Source organism: Sminthopsis crassicaudata, chromosome 3 (genome assembly GCF_048593235.1).
Source record: "Sminthopsis crassicaudata isolate SCR6 chromosome 3, ASM4859323v1, whole genome shotgun sequence".
Classification (NCBI taxonomy): Eukaryota; Metazoa; Chordata; class Mammalia; order Dasyuromorphia; family Dasyuridae; genus Sminthopsis; species Sminthopsis crassicaudata.
In genome coordinates, this window is record NC_133619.1 from 439,313,710 (window position 1) to 439,332,356 (window position 18,647).

The 18,647-nt window shown below is 33.2% G+C and overlaps 1 protein-coding gene across 2 annotated transcripts in view; it reads right to left on the bottom strand.

Moving 5' to 3' along the window:
* MAP3K20 (mitogen-activated protein kinase kinase kinase 20) overlaps nucleotides 1–18,647 on the bottom strand; it is a 212,851-nt gene that overhangs the window by 26,870 nt on the left and 167,334 nt on the right. For both annotated transcript variants that reach the window (XM_074303094.1, XM_074303095.1), the window contains exons 13-16: nucleotides 18,442–18,472; nucleotides 18,212–18,351; nucleotides 14,473–14,535; nucleotides 12,299–12,391 (exon numbers count right to left, since the gene is read on the bottom strand). In XM_074303094.1, the coding sequence (XP_074159195.1) occupies nucleotides 12,299–12,391; nucleotides 14,473–14,535; nucleotides 18,212–18,351; nucleotides 18,442–18,472 (327 nt within the window). The remainder of the gene's footprint in view (nucleotides 1–12,298; nucleotides 12,392–14,472; nucleotides 14,536–18,211; nucleotides 18,352–18,441; nucleotides 18,473–18,647) is intronic.

Below are 18,647 nucleotides of genomic sequence, written 5' to 3' on the forward strand. Positions count from 1 at the left end.
TTTCAACAATTAGCTATACAAAATAGGGCTGCCTTGGAACACCGTGAGTTCCTTTTTTATGAGAGGTCTTCAGGTAAATGAAGGATGACCACTTAGAACTGATGAAGGTTTTTTTCTTCTTTTTTCACTCAAGTAAGAGTTGAACATGGCAGCCTCTGAGATATTCTTTCCCCACCCCTGCTGAGCTCCTGTGAGTTCTCCTGGGTATAAATATAACGCCAGTATTATTTATATTTCAGTATTTCAAAAGATCTGCAATTTCAACCCTTTGGAGACTGACTGCTTCCACTGATGCAGGTGACCATCTATCTTTCAGTAGAAGGTTTCATGAGTTGCTGTTGACAACCTCCTGATGTTCTAACAGAGATACTTGGATGATGGACACATCAGGGAGCCTGGCCTCTAATCTTTCCTGCTTGGTGGGACTTAATGGATACATGCATTCCCCTGGCATGGGTTGCAAGAATCTAGGGTTACTTCCAAACCGCAATGAATCATAACAGTAGGGATTTGGTGGAGGTCAAAGTAGAACATAAACATTATAGCTAATAATGTATAGAAATGCCCTTGTAATTTAATTAAATCATTTTTTTTTCAATATACTTCTCAGTTATCTCAGACAGAATTTAAACAGTTGATAGAATTCAACCAGCATTCAAAACAGGCTGTTTTTGAACCCAATACTATTTGAGGTAGGAGAGATAACTATCTGACTTTAACAAGCTACAACAAGAGGTATTGTGACACAACTATATAGTTCCATTTTTTTTTAAGTTAAGAAAGTAAAATCCACAGCTTACAAAATCCTCTAAACTGTGTTTTTTTCTTTTTTTGATCAATTAAAACATGTAATTTTCATGGGAGTTCCATCTTGGAAAAGTATCTATGATATTTCTAAAATATAGGGACAGTTAGGTGGGTCAGGGTATAAAATTCTGGTCCTGGAGTCAGGCAGATCTGAGTTCAAATTTAACCTCAGACACTGTGGTGGACCCCAGAAGAAAGTCACTTAACCCTGCTTGTCTCAATTTTCATTTATAAAATTTGTTGGAGAAGAAATGGCAAACCACTTCAGTATATTTGCCAAGAAAACCTCAAATGGGGTCACAAAGAGTTGGACAGAACTGAAATGACTGAATAACAAAAAAACAGTAAGTAAGTTTCATTATGCAAAATTTTCAATGTAAAAGAGATGCTTCATATGAAAAAAATTAGCAGTTTTGAAATTTACAAATAGTGTCCAGTGGTTTTCTTTTCGTTTCTTTTTAAAAAATTCTATACAAAATCCTTTTCTTTTCTCCCTGTTATTTTATTCTGTGAACACTTATTCTGTGAATTATTTTATTCATGTGAATCTACCTTCCTTATAAAAATTATACTACAGAAAAAAGACCTACTTGAGATTCTAGGAAATTTATAGGTATTTTAATATTTTGAGAAAAGGATAGATCTTCAATTAAATTGATTAAGCTCAACATTTTGTAAGCAACATAATAAAAGGTCTGAGAAACTGCTGCATGAATAAATAATACTTGAAAAAAAGCAGCATTTCCAACTCATAGGTGAAAAATATGATGAATGGGACTACTCAGTTACTTAGAATGCCCAGAGTTTAGCTATTGTGCTTGAAGTATATAGACATTAGGTGAGGAAAGGAAAAAGGAGTAGAGGAAAAAAGTTAATGAAACATTGACATTTATCATTTCTTTTGTTTTAATTCTGGTTGCTCCTGATTGAGTGAGAGCAGGAAGCTTTCAGGACTAAATCTATGATCCTATGATCTTTTCAAATTACTTTTTCCTCTACAGACCTGAAATGTTGCTTAGTTTGTGCTGAGATGGATCAGACATTGGGACCATTTTTGCCCATGGCTTAAGAAGATGTAGGAAGAACATCTTTTTCCTCCACTTCAATCTGTAAGCTAGAACACTAGGATCAATTTAATTTTCTAAGTTGCTATCAACTTTCTTTTATTCTAAATGGATGCAGGGGAAATAGGATGAGGGAGAAAATATGGGAGAAAGTATTTAACAGTCAAAAACTGTCTTAAAGAGAATGAATAATCTAAAAATGGCTCCTTCAGAAATTTCTTCTTGAATCTAAGAAATACCTTGGAAAGGTCTTGAGAACTGGCTAGGTGAGTTGACAGTTTGTATTATTATTATTATTATTATTTTTAGCAAATTGAGGGTGAATATTCCTTACTGGTTAGATTTCAAGAGTGATAATAAATTCTATTCAGCTGAACATCTCAATAACCACAGAGTGCCAGAGATGTAATCTATTACTCTGAATGGAAAGATCTCTTTCCTTTGGCACTAAAGCAAAAGTCCCAGATTACTGAATGTAGAGCATTCTTTATGTGAAACCAGAACAAAAGACATAGAGTGTTTGGATCAACAAAATACATTTCATGCAAAGGATGAGAAGATGATGAATTTTACTTTCCTGTAATTTATTTGATCAGAGTTAATAGTTAAAAATGTGCCTACTATCCCAAGGTAGATAGAATACAAAAGAATATCTCCGGCATCTTTTTAAAAATCCAAAAAGATGTCTCCAGTTATCATCCTACTTTTAAATGAGGAAGATACTTTGGCAAATAAACATATTAAGAGACCTGGCACATGAAAAATTCTGGTTGAGAAAGAACCAAGGGATTTCAATTCTATTTTAGAGAATTTTCACATTGTTAAAACTATCATCACATAACATAGTATATAAGTTATAATAAATACCCCTGTTTTAATGATATTATTGTTTAGTGAATAGGAAGAGCTCATTCTTGTTGATTTTTCCATTTATTTCTTACTAATAAGAATTTTAGCCTATAGGTGAATTCTCCCATCAAGTTGAAATAGGAATAGAAAATAGGCAGTTCTTGGTAGCATACTGTAATGCAAAAGGCCAAGGCCCTAGTTTTTTTTTTCCTCCTCATTTGAAAATGGTAATAATCATATTTCTCTGCTTTTGCACTGAGCACAACACTTGAGAACATAGGAGATTTTAAAAGTTCTGTTAAGACATCTTAACAAAGTTATCTTGCTTTCCTGTGCTTCCATTCATCTATTCATTTACAAAAGTGTTGAAACTCTTTGAGGGAAAGAGTCTAATTTTCTCACAAATTTCTTCTTTCTGTGTCCTCTTTATCTCAATTCATGAATTTTTTCTCTCAATTTTTTGTCTTTTTAAAAACACTCTAATTTATTATTCTCATAGGCATGTATCATATTCTTTTTTTTATCCATTTGTGTATCCTATTAGATTGTAAACTCCACAAGGACAAGTGTTACATTTTTCATACCTTTGTGTCTGACTTTTTGTGACCTCATTTGGAGTTTTCTTGGCAAAGACATTGTAATAGTTTGCTATTTCCTTCTCCAGCTCACTTTACAGATGAGGAAACTAAGGCAAACAAGGTTAAGTGATTTGTTCTAATTACCCAGCTACTAAGTATCTGAAGCTACAGCTGAATTCCAGCCTTGATCTTGAACTCTATTTCCCGTTGTCTGAAGTAAGGGTAAATGTTTAACAACACTATTTCCCTCAAAAAATAATTATTAATATACAATCACTAAAACAACATATTGGGCCATGATTTATAATATTTGTTGATTTTTTATGCTTAAACTGAAAATTTAATAACTGATTGTTTTGAGCTGGTAAGAGCTGACTCCAGCACATCCTTGTGAACAGGATATCGTCACATGAATTACAGAATGTCAGCGTTAGAGAGAACCTCAGGAGCTGCTAATTCAATCTGAGCCTCCCTAAAGTCTTTCGCCCTGGACCAGTGGCCATTCAGCCTTTGCTTAAAGAAACCTACTGGAGGGAAACAACCACCTCTTGAGGCAGCTAATGTATTTGTGGATAGTTCTAATTATGAGGATTAAGTTAGTTGTGATTTTTTTTTTTTTTTTTTACTTATACCAAGCCTAAATTTGCCTTTTTTCAGCTTCTACCTATTATTCCCAGTTCTCTCTTCAAGTACAAAGCAGAACCCTCCCTCCTTCCTCCCTTTTTCCTTCCCTCCCTCTCTCCCTTCCTTCCTTCCTTCCTTCCGCTTCCTTCCTCCCTCTCTTCCTTCCTTCCTTCCTTCCTTCCTTCCTTGCTTCCTTCCTTCCTTCCTTCCTTCCTTCCTTCCTTCCTTCCTTCCTTCCTTCCTTCCTTCCTTCCTTCCTTCCTTCCTTCCTTCCTCCCTCTCTTCCTTCCTCCCTCCCTTCCTTTCTTCCTTTTTAAATGATTAATTTTGAAAGGATTTGTTGAAAGGATTTATTTTACATTCTTGCATGAATGAGTGAGTAGGTTAATAGACAAACTTTTGGAACCACAAAGACAGTGTTTTATTTCCTATCCTGAAAAGCAAGTCCCTCTTCCAATTCTTCATTAATTGGGTGTTACATAAATTATAGAATGTGAATCTCCACTTCCCATTACATAGCTCCCCAAGGAGTTTACATTTTTTCTTTTCTTTTCTTTTTGTTTAATAATAGCATCTTATTTTTCCAAATACATTCATAAATAGTTTCCTACATTCATCCCTGCAAAACCTTGTGTTCCAAATTTTTCTCCCTCTCTCTTCTCTTCCCCCTCCTCTAGACCAGTAACAAATCTAACCTTTATTCCATGTGATAGCTATGAATTCCCCATTAAGCAGACTACTATCATCTCATTTGTTTAAAACTGAATTCACTCTTCACTGTCCTTCCACCAAAATTCATTCCTCAATGAGGCCCTTCTTGATTCTCTTAAATGGAAATTATTTCTTCTTTAACTGGACATCTGACTTCTTTGTACTACATATATCACATTCTAATTTGTATTACATTTATTTGTCTGTATGCTCTATTTTCTCCTCTTGGATTGTAAGTTCCTGGAGATCAGATAACTTTTCTTAACTTATATCCTATCAGACATAGTCCATCACATTGTACCTCCTAGATATTAGCAAATATATCTTAAAAGAAATTCTATTGTTGAATGTATATTTCTCAGAATCTAGCACAAGTACTGATAACACCTTAGATACTTGATAAGTTTCTATTTAGTTGAACATATATGGAGTCATAACTTCATAACTGGAAGAAATCTTAAAGAACATCCCAGTCTAACTCCTTCATTTTAACTGATATCCAATGATATTCAAGGAGGTCAGGTGCTATGTACTTTGTTTACTTGAGGAAGGAAAAGGAAGCAATTTTCCCCAATTGCTGAAATGGTTTATTTATGCTAGAGGGAAATTGGTATCCAATATCCAAAGCTAAGAGAAAATATGACATTAAAATATTAGTGTGCTACATTTTCCCCAATAGTCACCATTACTCCACTATTTTTAAATTTAATTATTATTATGCTACTTTAAATACTACTACTGTAACATTTTTTAAAAAGGTGAAATGACCAGGAAGATAAGACTGTATCATAGAAACTTGAGAAACAGCCTACTCTATTCTATTCCCTTGCTAACAAGAGTTCTATGGATAGGGAGAGCTTTGAAGGATCAGGTCATCATAAGTGTAAAAGATGCTTAGTGTATAGAATGCTGGTATTAGAATCAGGAAGGCTCATCTTTCTGAGTTCAAATCTGGCTTTTGACATTTACCAGCTGTGTGACTCTGGGCTAGTTGTTTGCCTCAGTTTCCTCATCTGTAAAAAATGAGCTGGAAAAGGAAATGGCAAACCATTTCAGTATCTATCTCTTCCAAGAAAATCCCAAATGAAATCATGAAGAGTAATTAGACATGATTAAAAGTAGAAAATAAGCATTTGGGAGACCAGATTTTTTATTTTTTCTTCTTTGTTTTCCTGGAACCCAGTGTAATGCTTCATGTAGTAACTCTTTAATAAATGGTCAATGAATTCTCTAAGTATCAATTTGTGAGGATTCAGGTAAGCAACTGTCTCTTGTTTTGAGGATGGTAACAGATGTAACAGATTATCTTCATGCCTTTAAGAACAATTAATATAAGGAATTCAGAAAAAATTGGCAAGAATTGTACTAATTGATTCAATGTGAGATAAGCAAAAATAAGGAGAACAATTTATTTGGTGACCTCAATAATTGAAAAAAAAAAACAATACTAGAAGATTTTAGAACTCTGATTAATTCAGAGATCAACTGCAACTTCAGAAGATTGAAAATGAACCATGGCAAAAAGACATAGGCATAGAATGGGGTAAACATTTTCAGACAAGGCCAATGTGTTGCTTTGTTTTGCTTAACTATTTCTTTGTTGCAAAGAAAAATACTATTAGGAACAAGGGAATAAATAGGAAGTGACAGCAAAGCAGAAACAATAATAATTTTTTAAAAAATTTAACTCCACATATTGTATAAGTATTGTTTCTTTTGAAATTTGGAGAATTTTTTTCCAAAATTTGAGGGCCAAGATAAATAGAGCTTAATAGGTAAAAATAAACCAGATCAAACTGCAATTAGAGAACTATTTCATATAGTTAAACCTTAGACCAAGTAGTTAAAACACAAGTAGTTTGTTTAGACAACAGTTTACATGGTCGTCTTATACACAGCAATAAGCACATTAACTCACCAGTTCTCAGACTTTTTGATCTCAAGATTACTTTACACTCTTAAAAATTATTGAAGATCCCAATGAGATAGATAAGTGGTAGAGTGGATAGAATTCTGGACCTGGAATGAGCAAGATCTAAATTCAGATCTGGCCTTAGTCACTACTGAGCAGTGTGGACTCTGGTAATGTCATAATTTATAGTTGTGACAATGAAATGGAATAAAGTTTGTAAAGCATTTGCTTGGAACACAGCAGTCATTTAATAAATATTAGTTCCCTTTTTCCAATGAGCTTTTATTTGTATGTGAGTATCTACTATATTAGAAATGAAAATGTTTTTTTTAATGAAATAATTTCAATCTTATAGACTCTCTGGAAAGGTTCTAGGAAGCTCTAGGGAGAAATGAATCATATCTTGAGAGTTGTTCTGTTAAAACATCTATTGGAAATATTCACTGATATTAGCAAAAAGTCTGGTGAGAAAATATACTTTCTTTAAAAAAAAGTAGAGAAAAACCATGTTATCTTAATAGATTCATAAAATGCCTTTATGCTAAAAATGGAAAAGTTTAGGTATAAAGTGAACTTTTAAAAATGACATAAAATGTATATGACTAAAACCAAAAGCAAGTATCATATGCAAGGGGGATGCACTAGAATTTTTTCCAACAAATATGAGAATAAAATGAGGGTGCTTACTTTTTCCACTATTATTTGATGTTTTAGAAATGCTAACAATAGCAATAAGAGAAACAAATTAAAGGCTTGAAGATAGGTATCTAGGAGATAAGACTATATTTTTAATTATATGAAAATTACTACCAGCAAAGTTATATTAATCAAAACAATTAAGAGTTTCATTAAAGTTCCAGGCTACAAAACAAATCCTCAAAAATCAACTGCATTTTGATACAATAATAAGAAAATCCAAGATGTGGTAATAGAAAGAGAAATCTTATTTCATATAACAAGACACACAAAAAATTTAAAATTTTAATATATTCATTTAATAAAGAAATAAGAAAAATTTAAATAGCTGGTGGAATAGTCAGGGTTCATAGTTGGGCTGTTCTTATATAGTAAGAATGATAATACCACAAGAGTAAATTCATACTTTTAACATTATGCTAATTAAATTATCAAAGGATTATCTTATAGAACTTGATAAAATAATAACAAATTTATTTGGGAAAAAACAAAAAAAAATCAAGCATGAAAAGGAAAATGATGAAAATGGTAAGGGACAAAGGGAGACTAACACTTCCAGATGTCAAACTATATTATAAAGCAGCAATCATCAAAACCATTTGTAATGGTTAAAAGAATAGACAGATCAATAGAACAAACTAGACAATGGAAGATCAGAAATAACTGAACTCAATAACCCAGTGTTCAATAAAGCAGAAAACAATTATTTAAGAAATAACTCATTTGATAAAAACTGCTGGGAAAACAGGAAAGCAGTCAGATAGAAATTAGGTTTAGATCAACAACTTATATATACTAAATTGAAATAAATATATGATCTTATATTAAAGATCATGCTATAAAAAATTAGAAAAAAGCAGATCATGATCATATACCTCTTACAACTGTAGGTAGGAGATGCATTCTTAACCAAATAAGAGATAGAGGTAATTACAAAAAAATTACAATAACTTTGCTTGTGTAAAACTGAAAAGCTTCTCCATAGACAAAATGAACCTAAGATAAGAGGAAAAGTGGTCAAATGAGAAAAAAAAAAACTTTGTATTAAATTTCCCAGGTAAGAGTTTGGAATCTAAGGCATATGAATAATTAATATATATATTTGTATATGTGTGCATGTATATGTATGTATATAATATAATGATTATTTCCCAATAGATAAATAGGTACAAACAAAAGAATATGAACAAAAAATTCTCACAAGAAAAATTTCTAAGTATTAGCAATCACATAAAAGAATGCTCTAAATCACTAAAAATAAGAGAAATTCAAATCAAAACAACCCTGAGGTTTTAATTTCCCATTTTACAAATTGGCATGATGACACAAATTCAATGTTGGAAGGACTGGAATAAGATAGATATGTTGATGTTTTGTTGGTAGAGATATGAATTGTTATTACCATTTTGGAAAGTAATTTGGAATTATCTAAATGAAATTACTAAAATGTCCATTCTCTTTGACTCAGAAATTCCATTACTGAATTTACATCCCAAAGAAGTCACTAATAAAAAAAATCCCCATACATGCCAAAATATTTATAAAAGTTCTCTTTGAAATAACAAGAGTTAAATGTAAGGTAGATGTCTATAACTGGGGAATGACTAAACAAACTGTTATATGTGAATATAATAGATTATTACTATGGCTAAGAAATGATGTGATAAATTTGGAGAAGCATGGCAAGATTCACACAAACTGATGCAGTAAAACAAGCAGAGCCAAGAAAACTCTGTGAAATATCTACACACAGAGAAATCCAAAGTGAATATTGCAAAATTATAAAGAATAAGCATAGTTGGAAAAAATAAATATGAGAAAATATCTCCAATTTAAAATTTTGTGTTCCAAATCACTACTGATCAGAGAAATGCAAATTAAGACAACTCTGAGATACCACTACACACCTGTCAGATTGGCTAAAATGACAGGAACTAATAATGATGAATGTTGGAGGGGCTGTGGGAAAACTGGGACACTGATACATTGTTGGTGGAGTTGTGAAAGAATCCAGCCATTCTGGAGAGCAATTTGGAACTATGCCCAAAAAGTTGTCAAACTGTGCATACCCTTTGACCTAGCATTGCTGTTATTGGGATTATATCCCAAAGAAATACTAAAGAGTGGAAAGGGACCTGTATGTGCCAAAATGTTTGTGGCAGCTCTTTTTGTTGTAGCTAGAAACTGGAAGATGAATGGATGTCCATCAATTGGAGAATGGTTGGGTAAATTATGGTATATGAAGGTTATGGAATATTATTGCTCTGTAAGAAATGACTAGCAGGAGGAATACAGAGAGGCTTGGAGAGACTTAAATCAACTGTTGCTGAGTGAAATGAGCAGAACCAGAAGATCACTATACACTTCAACAACAATACTGTATGAGGATGTATTTTGATGGAAGTGGAAATCTTCAACATAAAAAAGATCCAACTCACTTCCAGTTGATCAATGATGGACAGAAATAACTATACCCAGAGAAGGAACACTGGGAAGTGAATGTAAATTGTTAGCACTACTGTCTATCTACCCAGGTTACTTATACCTTCGGAAGCTAATAATTAATGTGCAACAAGAAAATGGTATTTACACACATATATTGTATCTAGGTTATATTGTAACACATGTAAAATGTATGGGATTACCTGCCATGGGATAATTTGGAAAAATGAATAAAATAAAAAAATAAAATAAATAAAATTTTGTGGAGGCAGGAGGTTCACAGGTGTTTTGAATAGATTTTTTCCCAATAAGTTATCTGTATCAATCTATTATTCTGAATTTTTCCCATTTTCTTTGTCTTAAAAAATGCCATTTGTTATTTGGCATAGTTCTCTGGGAAAGCAAGAGTGAAGGATACTTAGGAAGACTATGATGCTGCAAAAAACGTAAAATATAATAAAAACATTAAAAAAAGAAAAAGTAGACATAATATCTAATCTTATTCACCTTTATCATTCACTCACTTTGAGGAAATCATTTAGATTCTCTTGGTATGAATTTTCTTGTTAAGGATGATCTTTATATAGAATATCCTGAAAATAAATCTTAGTGAAGTTTTTATCTTTAAAGATCAAACCAAAAGTACATGGGATTAAAGGAGACTAAATTTATGAAGAACCTTGGATCTAGTGAAAAAAAAATCCCTGGAACCTAAGTATTTTTATTTTTTAATCTACAAACTATCTGCTAAATCATAGAATTCCAGAGTTATGAGGCGATATAATTCAAAATATACTTGAAGCAGTAATTACATCTGCATAATTTCTGACAAGAGGTCATATAGTCTCCACTTGAAGACCTCCAGTGATAGGAAATCTTCAGTGTCCTAGAGTGACTTATTGATCCTTTTTACTCTGAAGTATGACTGTAGTGTATCATCTCCTCTACTTTGCTATTATCAAACTTTAGTTTGGATCAGACACATCAGTTAGAAAAAAATCACATTGGAAGCTGATTATAGAGTAGACTGGAGTGGGGAAAAGACTTGAGGAGGGAGACTCCTTGAAAAGTTATAACAATAAGATAAGATAAGAGACTTTCTAGGGCATTGCCTTTGTCAATAATGAATAAGAGATGTGTAGGAAAAATACGAAGATGGAAATGCTATGATTTGGCAATATGAGAGTGGGGAGGAGTCAAAGAATGCTCTGTTTCTCAAACTATATTTTAAGTTTCTCAAGACATAGAGGACTTTATCTTTTATTTCTAACTATATCTTTTCCATTGAAGTGTATTAAAATTTGCTACAAAAACCAAGTCTCAGCAAAAGCTTGTTAACTAATTAATTAATGCAAAGGATCATTCCCATGGATAATATTAAAATAACAGAAGGTTTTTTCATGAACAATAATATCTGAATTTCAGAGTTTGAATAAGAAAGGCAATGATCAGGGAAATGGAGTAGTAGGATAGCTTGATCAATTCAGATTCATTTTTTCACTCACATTGATATTTTATGTCTGAGACATGGCTAGTTGTAATATGGGCTTTAGATATGTTACCATGTAACATGTTACCATGTAATAAGGTATTTTCTCCATATTTCTCCAATACCAGCATTACAAAGATGTCTTGAATTTGGAATGTTGACATTTAGATAAATTTTTACACAATTTAGTTCTATTATTTAACTTTATTACAAAGTATTCTAAGAAAAATGGGGAGTCAGAAAGCTATAATACAAAAATTCACCCCATACTAAATATTAACTTATTTTCTGTACTATGGATATGAGGGAAAACCTTAAAATCTGGTCCCAGAGGCAGTTAATAAGATCAGCAATTCTTTAGCTGAGAAATTTGTTTGTTTTATATTAATTTAATTTTACATTAATTTAGAACATAGCAAAGTCCCTTATTGAAGGGCAGAAAAATTTACAAATGAGGGAAATAAAGACAAATAAAGGAAATCTCAAACAAATACAAATGGAATAAAGTAAATTTAAAAGTATCCAAGTGGTTTGAAATATAATTGAGTACCACTAAGGTCAAAGAAAAAGAAAATGTAAAATATTCCTCTCATTATGTTTTGTAGTAGCAAGAAATAAAATAAAACAAAAAACAATGGCAAAAACAAACAAGCCCCCTTCCACCTCTCCCAGAAACAAGATAAGTCTTCATATGAAGGATGGCTGAACAAATTGGAATTTTATGGTGAAATATTATTTTGCCCAAGAGAAATAATGACTGAGAGAGATTGAAATAAGTGGAACAAGGAGAACCATAAATACACTGAGTACAATAATATAAACCAAAATAACACCAAAAGGCAGTTGTACTCAAATGAATTAAAATAATCAATCCTGGTCTCTGAGAAGAGAAGACAAAATAATTTCCCCCTCACAGTAAGGAAGTAGGAGGTGCAGGCCGTGGAATGCTGCATGTGCTATCTGATACAGTAATTTCATCAGTAGGTTTTTGCCTTGCTGCTTTTCTTAGTTATGAGGAATAATTTATTGAAAGCTATGGAAAGGAGCAAGCATGTCAGGAAATTCCCAAGATGTAAAATATAAAGATGTGAACAAAACTTAAAAACAAAAAAGGAATTTAGTTTACCTGTGGGCCTGTCCCTGGCTTCAAGTGAAAACCAAAAACAAGTTCAAGGTTTACAACTTTTTCTTCATTTTCTTCTAGTTCACCTGTTGAATCCTAAAATAAAGGCAGAGAGAACCACATAGTCAGGAAGCGTAAAAGTTTTGTAATTTTATACCTCGGGGTAAGGGAATGTTCCCCTAATTTAGTTAAGGTTTTTTTTTTGGTCTATTAATTCACTATTATTAGAATTCCCTAGGAATTCAGTTATACAATGCAAAGAAAGTGACATATTCCAAGTTTTTGAGAATCTGGCAAAATTCTTATGTTTAAAGATGAATGTCACTTTCTTATTTTTCAGAGAAAAAATTAAGAACTTTACTTGCCAGCAGGGATGCAGTTAGCACACTGATCTGCATTATGGGACTAAATGTTCAAAGCATTTATTTCCACTAACCTGTTATGTAGTAGCCACAAAAAACACAGTGGAATTGTAAAACAATCTGAACTTAGTGAGAGTTTCCCAGGTGAAATTATCAGAATGTTAGCATGGAAAACAGAGGGTCTTTAGGGAACCAGAGCAAAGAGCTTTCAGCACTTCTCTCTCAACAAGATTTTTCTGCAAAGTATTTCTTTGCTTTTGGCACATTTATGCAACAGGATAGGTTTTAAACTAAATAGTGACATATCTGGCTGACAGTATTAAAAATAACAAGAATGAGATAATGCCACAGGTCCCCAAGCAAGTGATGCTCTAGGGAAATTTTGTGAGATTTCTTTCAGGAACCTGGATACTAGGTTAAGGCCTCCTGCAGCAAGATGGGAGGCCAATGTCCTTAACTATAAGTATTAATGCTTAGATTTCATAAATCCAGATATGTTCTGCTTATCATGAATATTGTGTTAATCTTTTAACCTGCAGGTGTTGAGAGTGTTTTAATGACAAACTTTTAAAACTTCACTCAAAGAGCCTTTTGTTTAATAGAGAGAACTTTTTCCCACCGTGGTTAGTCTGATAAGACTTCAAACAAACTTCTACAGATTGAGGAGTGCATGTGACAGGTGCACAGGTTCCAAGTGTTTCCTGGGTCAGTAACTGTAGGTACACCTTTAGATCTCTTTGCTGTTCCTCTTATAAGACACTCCATTTCCTGACTTTAGGCATTTTCAATTACATCCTCCATGATTGGATTTTTCTTCCTTGTTATCTTTGTCTCCTGACTTTCTTCAAATTTCTGCTAAAATTCTAAATTTTACACAAGCCTTTTCTGAACCCCCTTAATGCTACTACATTCTCTGTTTGTGGCAGCTCTCTTTGTAGTGGCCAGAAACTGGAAACTAAGTGGATGCTCATCAATTGGAGATTGGCTGAATAAATTGAGGTATATGAATATTATGGAATATTATTGTTCTGTAAGAAATGACCAACAGGATGATTTCAGAAAGGCCTGGAAAGACTTACATGAACTGATGCTGAGTGAAATGAACAGGACCAGGAGATCATTGTATACTTCAACAACAATATTATATGATGATCAATTCTGATGGACATGGCCCTCTTCAACAATGAGATGAACCAAATCAGTTCCAATAGAGCAGTAATGAACTGAACTAGCTACACTCAGGGACAGAACTCTGGGAGATGACTATGAACCACTATATATACCCTTTATTTTTGTCTGCCTGCATTTTGGATTTCTTTCATAGGCTAATTGTACACTATTTCAATTGTACACTATATTTTTGGACAGCAAAACAACTGTTTGGTCATGTATACATATATTGTATTTAATTTATACTTTAACATATTGAACATGTATTGGCCAACCTGCCATCTGGGGTGGGGAGGGAGGAAGAAGGGGAAAAATTAGAACAAAATGTTTGGCAATTGTCAATGTTGTCAAATTACCCATGCATATATCTGGTAAATAAAAGCTATTAATTAAAAAAAAAAGAATAAAATGGCTACTGTACAAGAAAAAATACTACTACATTCTCTCTGTTGAATATCTCCAAATTATAACTTCTTTGTACATCCCTCCCCCCTCTTAGGCTGTGACTACCTTAAAAGCAGACACTGACTTTTACCTTTCTTTGTATCCCTAGCTCTTAGACCATTGCCTGACTTTGTATACAACAATGCTTGATAAATGTTTGCTGACTTGACAAGATTTTTAACAAGGAAAGATTTAACTCACCTTCATTAGTGGTGGAAAGTGAAATAAATTGAGGTAATCATTTGTTAATTTCTCAATGGCTGACTGTAAAAAAAAATTAAAATTAATCAAATTAATCATGCGCTTGTTACTTAGGATCCTACAGTAATAAGATTATGATTAAAAGCAATAATGCATATAAAGACCAAAGACTTTCATGCAAACCCTAATACCATAGGGAATCTCACATTCAACACATCTTACTTTCAAGAGACATTTAATGTATCTTATTATTCAAAGTAGTATCCAAAGAGATAGATAATGTGATACAGTAGATAAAAAACTGACTTCATTGCCATGAGGAATAGGATTCATGAAAGTCTCATATATTACTCTGTGATCTGGAGCAAGTGACTTAACCTTCCAGTGCTTCACATATTTATCTAAACATATAAGTCATAAAGATAGCTATTTCTTAAATGGGAGTTCCCAGTATCACTTTATCCCTACCCAAAGAAGAATGGGTGGTTCACACTTAGTTAATAAAACATGAAGATGTACCAAGGACAGACAATATAAAGCTTAAAAATAAATTATTCTTGCAGATACTGTCAGGGTAACTGTGATCAGTCAGGTTTCTGCTTGGTGTATGCAGGCTGCAAAACAGTGAGAAAAACAATAATGTGTATGAACATCGCATCAGTGAGTATTTACTAAGGCTCAAATTCCATTAAATAGCTTATTGTATTTTAAGGACTTTCATGTGGATATGTCCAAAGCTCCCTCCCCTGAAGAAACACAAAGGATTGCTAAAGAATTTTTTATACTTATCAGATGTAATTCAGTTTTTCTGTGAACAGCACATATTGTTATTCATGTAGGGAGGAAAACGTATCAAATGTGGGGGAAAAATTAGATGCTTTTTTTTTTTTTTTTTTTTTTTTTTTAAGAAAAATGAAAGCTGTTGACACTTGACAATGTAATGAATACTTATTGGGTGTTCAATTCCTATTCCACAGAGCTTGTTCCTCTACATGGGAGCTTCAAAAAAGAAGGGAGCTGGGGGTAAGCTGAGAAAAACAGTTCTGGAGGAAAAGAAACAGCAAAAGCTTTGGCTTTTCCTCTTTCATTTGAGTAGATTTATCTATATCCTCTCTGATTAACCTTTCTGATCTCTTTGCCACCTCTCAGAGTGAGATGGGCTGAGACAAAGGGGCTCAAACTCAGTTTCCTCAAATGTACATGATTCCTAGATTCAGAGTTGTGCAGGAACCAGCAAATTCAACCCCTTTATCTTCCAGAGGAAGAAACTTAGACAGAGAAAGGTTAAGAGATTTGTTCAAGCTCACACAAGTAGAAGGTGGGAGAGACATGATTTGAACCTATTTCTACTATATCATAAGGCATGCTCTTGAGGCTTCTCAATGATGACATGTCCCTTTTAGCTCTAAAAATTCTGTAATTCAATGATTCTAATTTTGATTACCAGGGTGAGCACTAAGACAAACTTGGTCTTTCAGTGCTTTCTTACTTCTTCCCTCTAGGACTTCTGGAGCTGGTCCTATATCCCTTCCCATCAGGGCCTTCCTATCACTCACTGTGTCTAAGTGTTACCCTTGAGTATATTCATTTTTACATTTTTTTTAACTGGGGAGTTTTGAAGATGGTAAGTCTCTAATGATAGAATGGCAAAGAATAAAGCTAATATTTTTGATGATGGAAGTCCTTCCTCTTGCCTTCTAAAATCATATCCCAAGAAACAACCCATGCTAACATCTTGTGTGAAATCTGTCCAATCAAACTCTGATATCCACAAAAAACATAATGATTCTATTAGTGAGTCTTGTTTGGACTACCTACAAAGTTCCCTTACCTAGAACCATCAATGTTCTGCAATCATGGGGATATAATCATTAACCTCCCCATTCTCTTTATGCTTTTCTTAAACAGAGGTTGTAGAACTGGTGATGAGAATGAGATTTTTAAAAATTTTCTTTTTGAGTGGACTTTTGTACAACACAAACACATGTACTTCCACTTGGGACTTTTGTTATACAGAAAAACACCTTTTATATAGAATGACTTAACTAAGTAATGGTTAATTATGACAGACTGACAGAAAAGGTCTAGATGAGCAAATTAGAATTCTTTGTTGACTCATTTCTTGAGGTTTAGATTTACACTCATTTGCCTGCACTTTATCCCAATAAGAGAAAAGAGGCTGAGTTCTTGCATTGTTTAATAGTGTATTTGTTAGCATTGTAAACTGTAAGGTGCTCACACAAAAAAAGCCAATTTCCTTTGACTATGTTCAGGGGCTACCTTCATTGGGAAGCCTTGGTCAAATCCAGCATGCAGAAAACCAACCTAAATGGACTGGTTTTCTTTATGTCATAGAAGGAGAATTCTTTAGAAAGAGAGCTTGAGGTTAGTCATTGTCAATATCTGACAGTAAATTTTAAGAATATTGAGGTATTGTTTGTTAGTACTGTGAGGGCATTTGAACTTGATGGAAAGTCAACTTTCTATTGTCTAAGCACCATTCTTTGTCTCCCATTGGGGGAAAAAAAGTAGTCTTCTTCTGTTCTCTTAAAGAACATACTTTAGAAATACCATTGTCCAATAATGTTCATTAGCTCATAGGATTTAGGGCAGAATGGGATCTTAGGCATGAACAAGTACAATCTCTCCATTTGTCTGATGTAAAAACTAAGGATCAGAGAAATCAAAATGATTTTTCTAAGTAGTAAGATTTTAACAAAGTTCCTCATTCCAAATATAGTGCCATTTCATTATATGATGCTGTTTTTCATTTAGCTTCAGTAATTTAAAAACATTTAGTAGCTGAACTTTAGAAACTTCAATCCCTGAAGATTCTGTCTTTCCCAAGGTCCTCTCAAGTTGTTTTAGCAAGACAACTGTTTAATCCTTTTATTTTAGCCTCTCTACATTCATTTTGAGGTGATATGCTATCTATTTGTGGAGGAAATCTACAGAGTGTGGAATTTTCTGACTTCTTCCACATCTTCCCAGCATCTTCTCTTCAGTGGTTTAAGTCTAAAACTCTGCAATAGTCTTGAGTAAGATTTTGTAAGTAAACTGAATAAGTAGAGGTGAAGTGTCATGTTGATACCCATTTCAGTTCAAAATTGTTAAGCTATGGAATTGTACAATTTTTTTCTCTTATGTTTTTTTTTCCCCTACCTTTACTATTATTGTTGAAGGCATTATCATCCTTCAAGTCACCAAGGCTCCCAATGCAGGTATAAACTTCAACTTCTTACTCTCTGTCTCATTCCCCATAATGTCACTCCCTTTTCATCACCCTCTCTTTCACACCATTTCTCTTTCTCTGTCTCTCTCTCTCTTCTGTGTATATATATATATGTGTGTGTGTGTGTGTGTGTGTGTGTGTGTGTGTGTCTATCTTATATTTGCATAATTATTTGTATCCTGTTTTCTCCATTAGGCTATGAACTCCTTGAAAGTAAGTATTGGATTTTTATTTTGAGAGTTGTTGTTGGGCTTTTTTTTTTTTTTTTTTTTTACATCTTTCCTTGTATTTCTAGTTCTTAGCGCAATACCTGATGCATAACAGGTGCTTCCTAAATGATTTCTGACTGACTATTTCAATGTTTTAAAACTTGCTGTATAGTTCAGATTTAATTTATGCCACTGGACAAACTTTGGGTAGTCTTTTCATTCAAGTATTTAAACTATGATGCTTGCTGTTAATCACAGAATATGGATTCCTGTTTTCAATATGTCTTGTCTGAAATACCTTTATATGAATTATATGTCCCTTAGAGACGATGCCCATATCCTTTAAGTCCTCCTCATCCAGAAGTAGGAGCCGTTTTCCAGTGATGTTATTTTCTTTAAACAAGGTTGCATATATACTCATCTCTTCTGAAGAATCACCTAAGGGTTAGTGGAGATAAAAGAAATCAGGCTAAACTAGGTCTCAAAGGAAACTAAATCCATGAATTAAGAAAGTATTATTCTACTTGCCTTTTTTGGTGAGTTGATGCATCCAAAAGTACTGTGAAACAAAGGGAAAATGTAGTTTCAGTTGCAGTTTTGTTGACACCCCCCCTTTTTTTTAAACACTGACACAGATTTTTTGAAAATTTACATGGCACTTGTCCCCATATTTAACACCAAACTACTCAATATCTATCTATCTCTAGGCCTCTCTATATATTTTTCCTGAAATG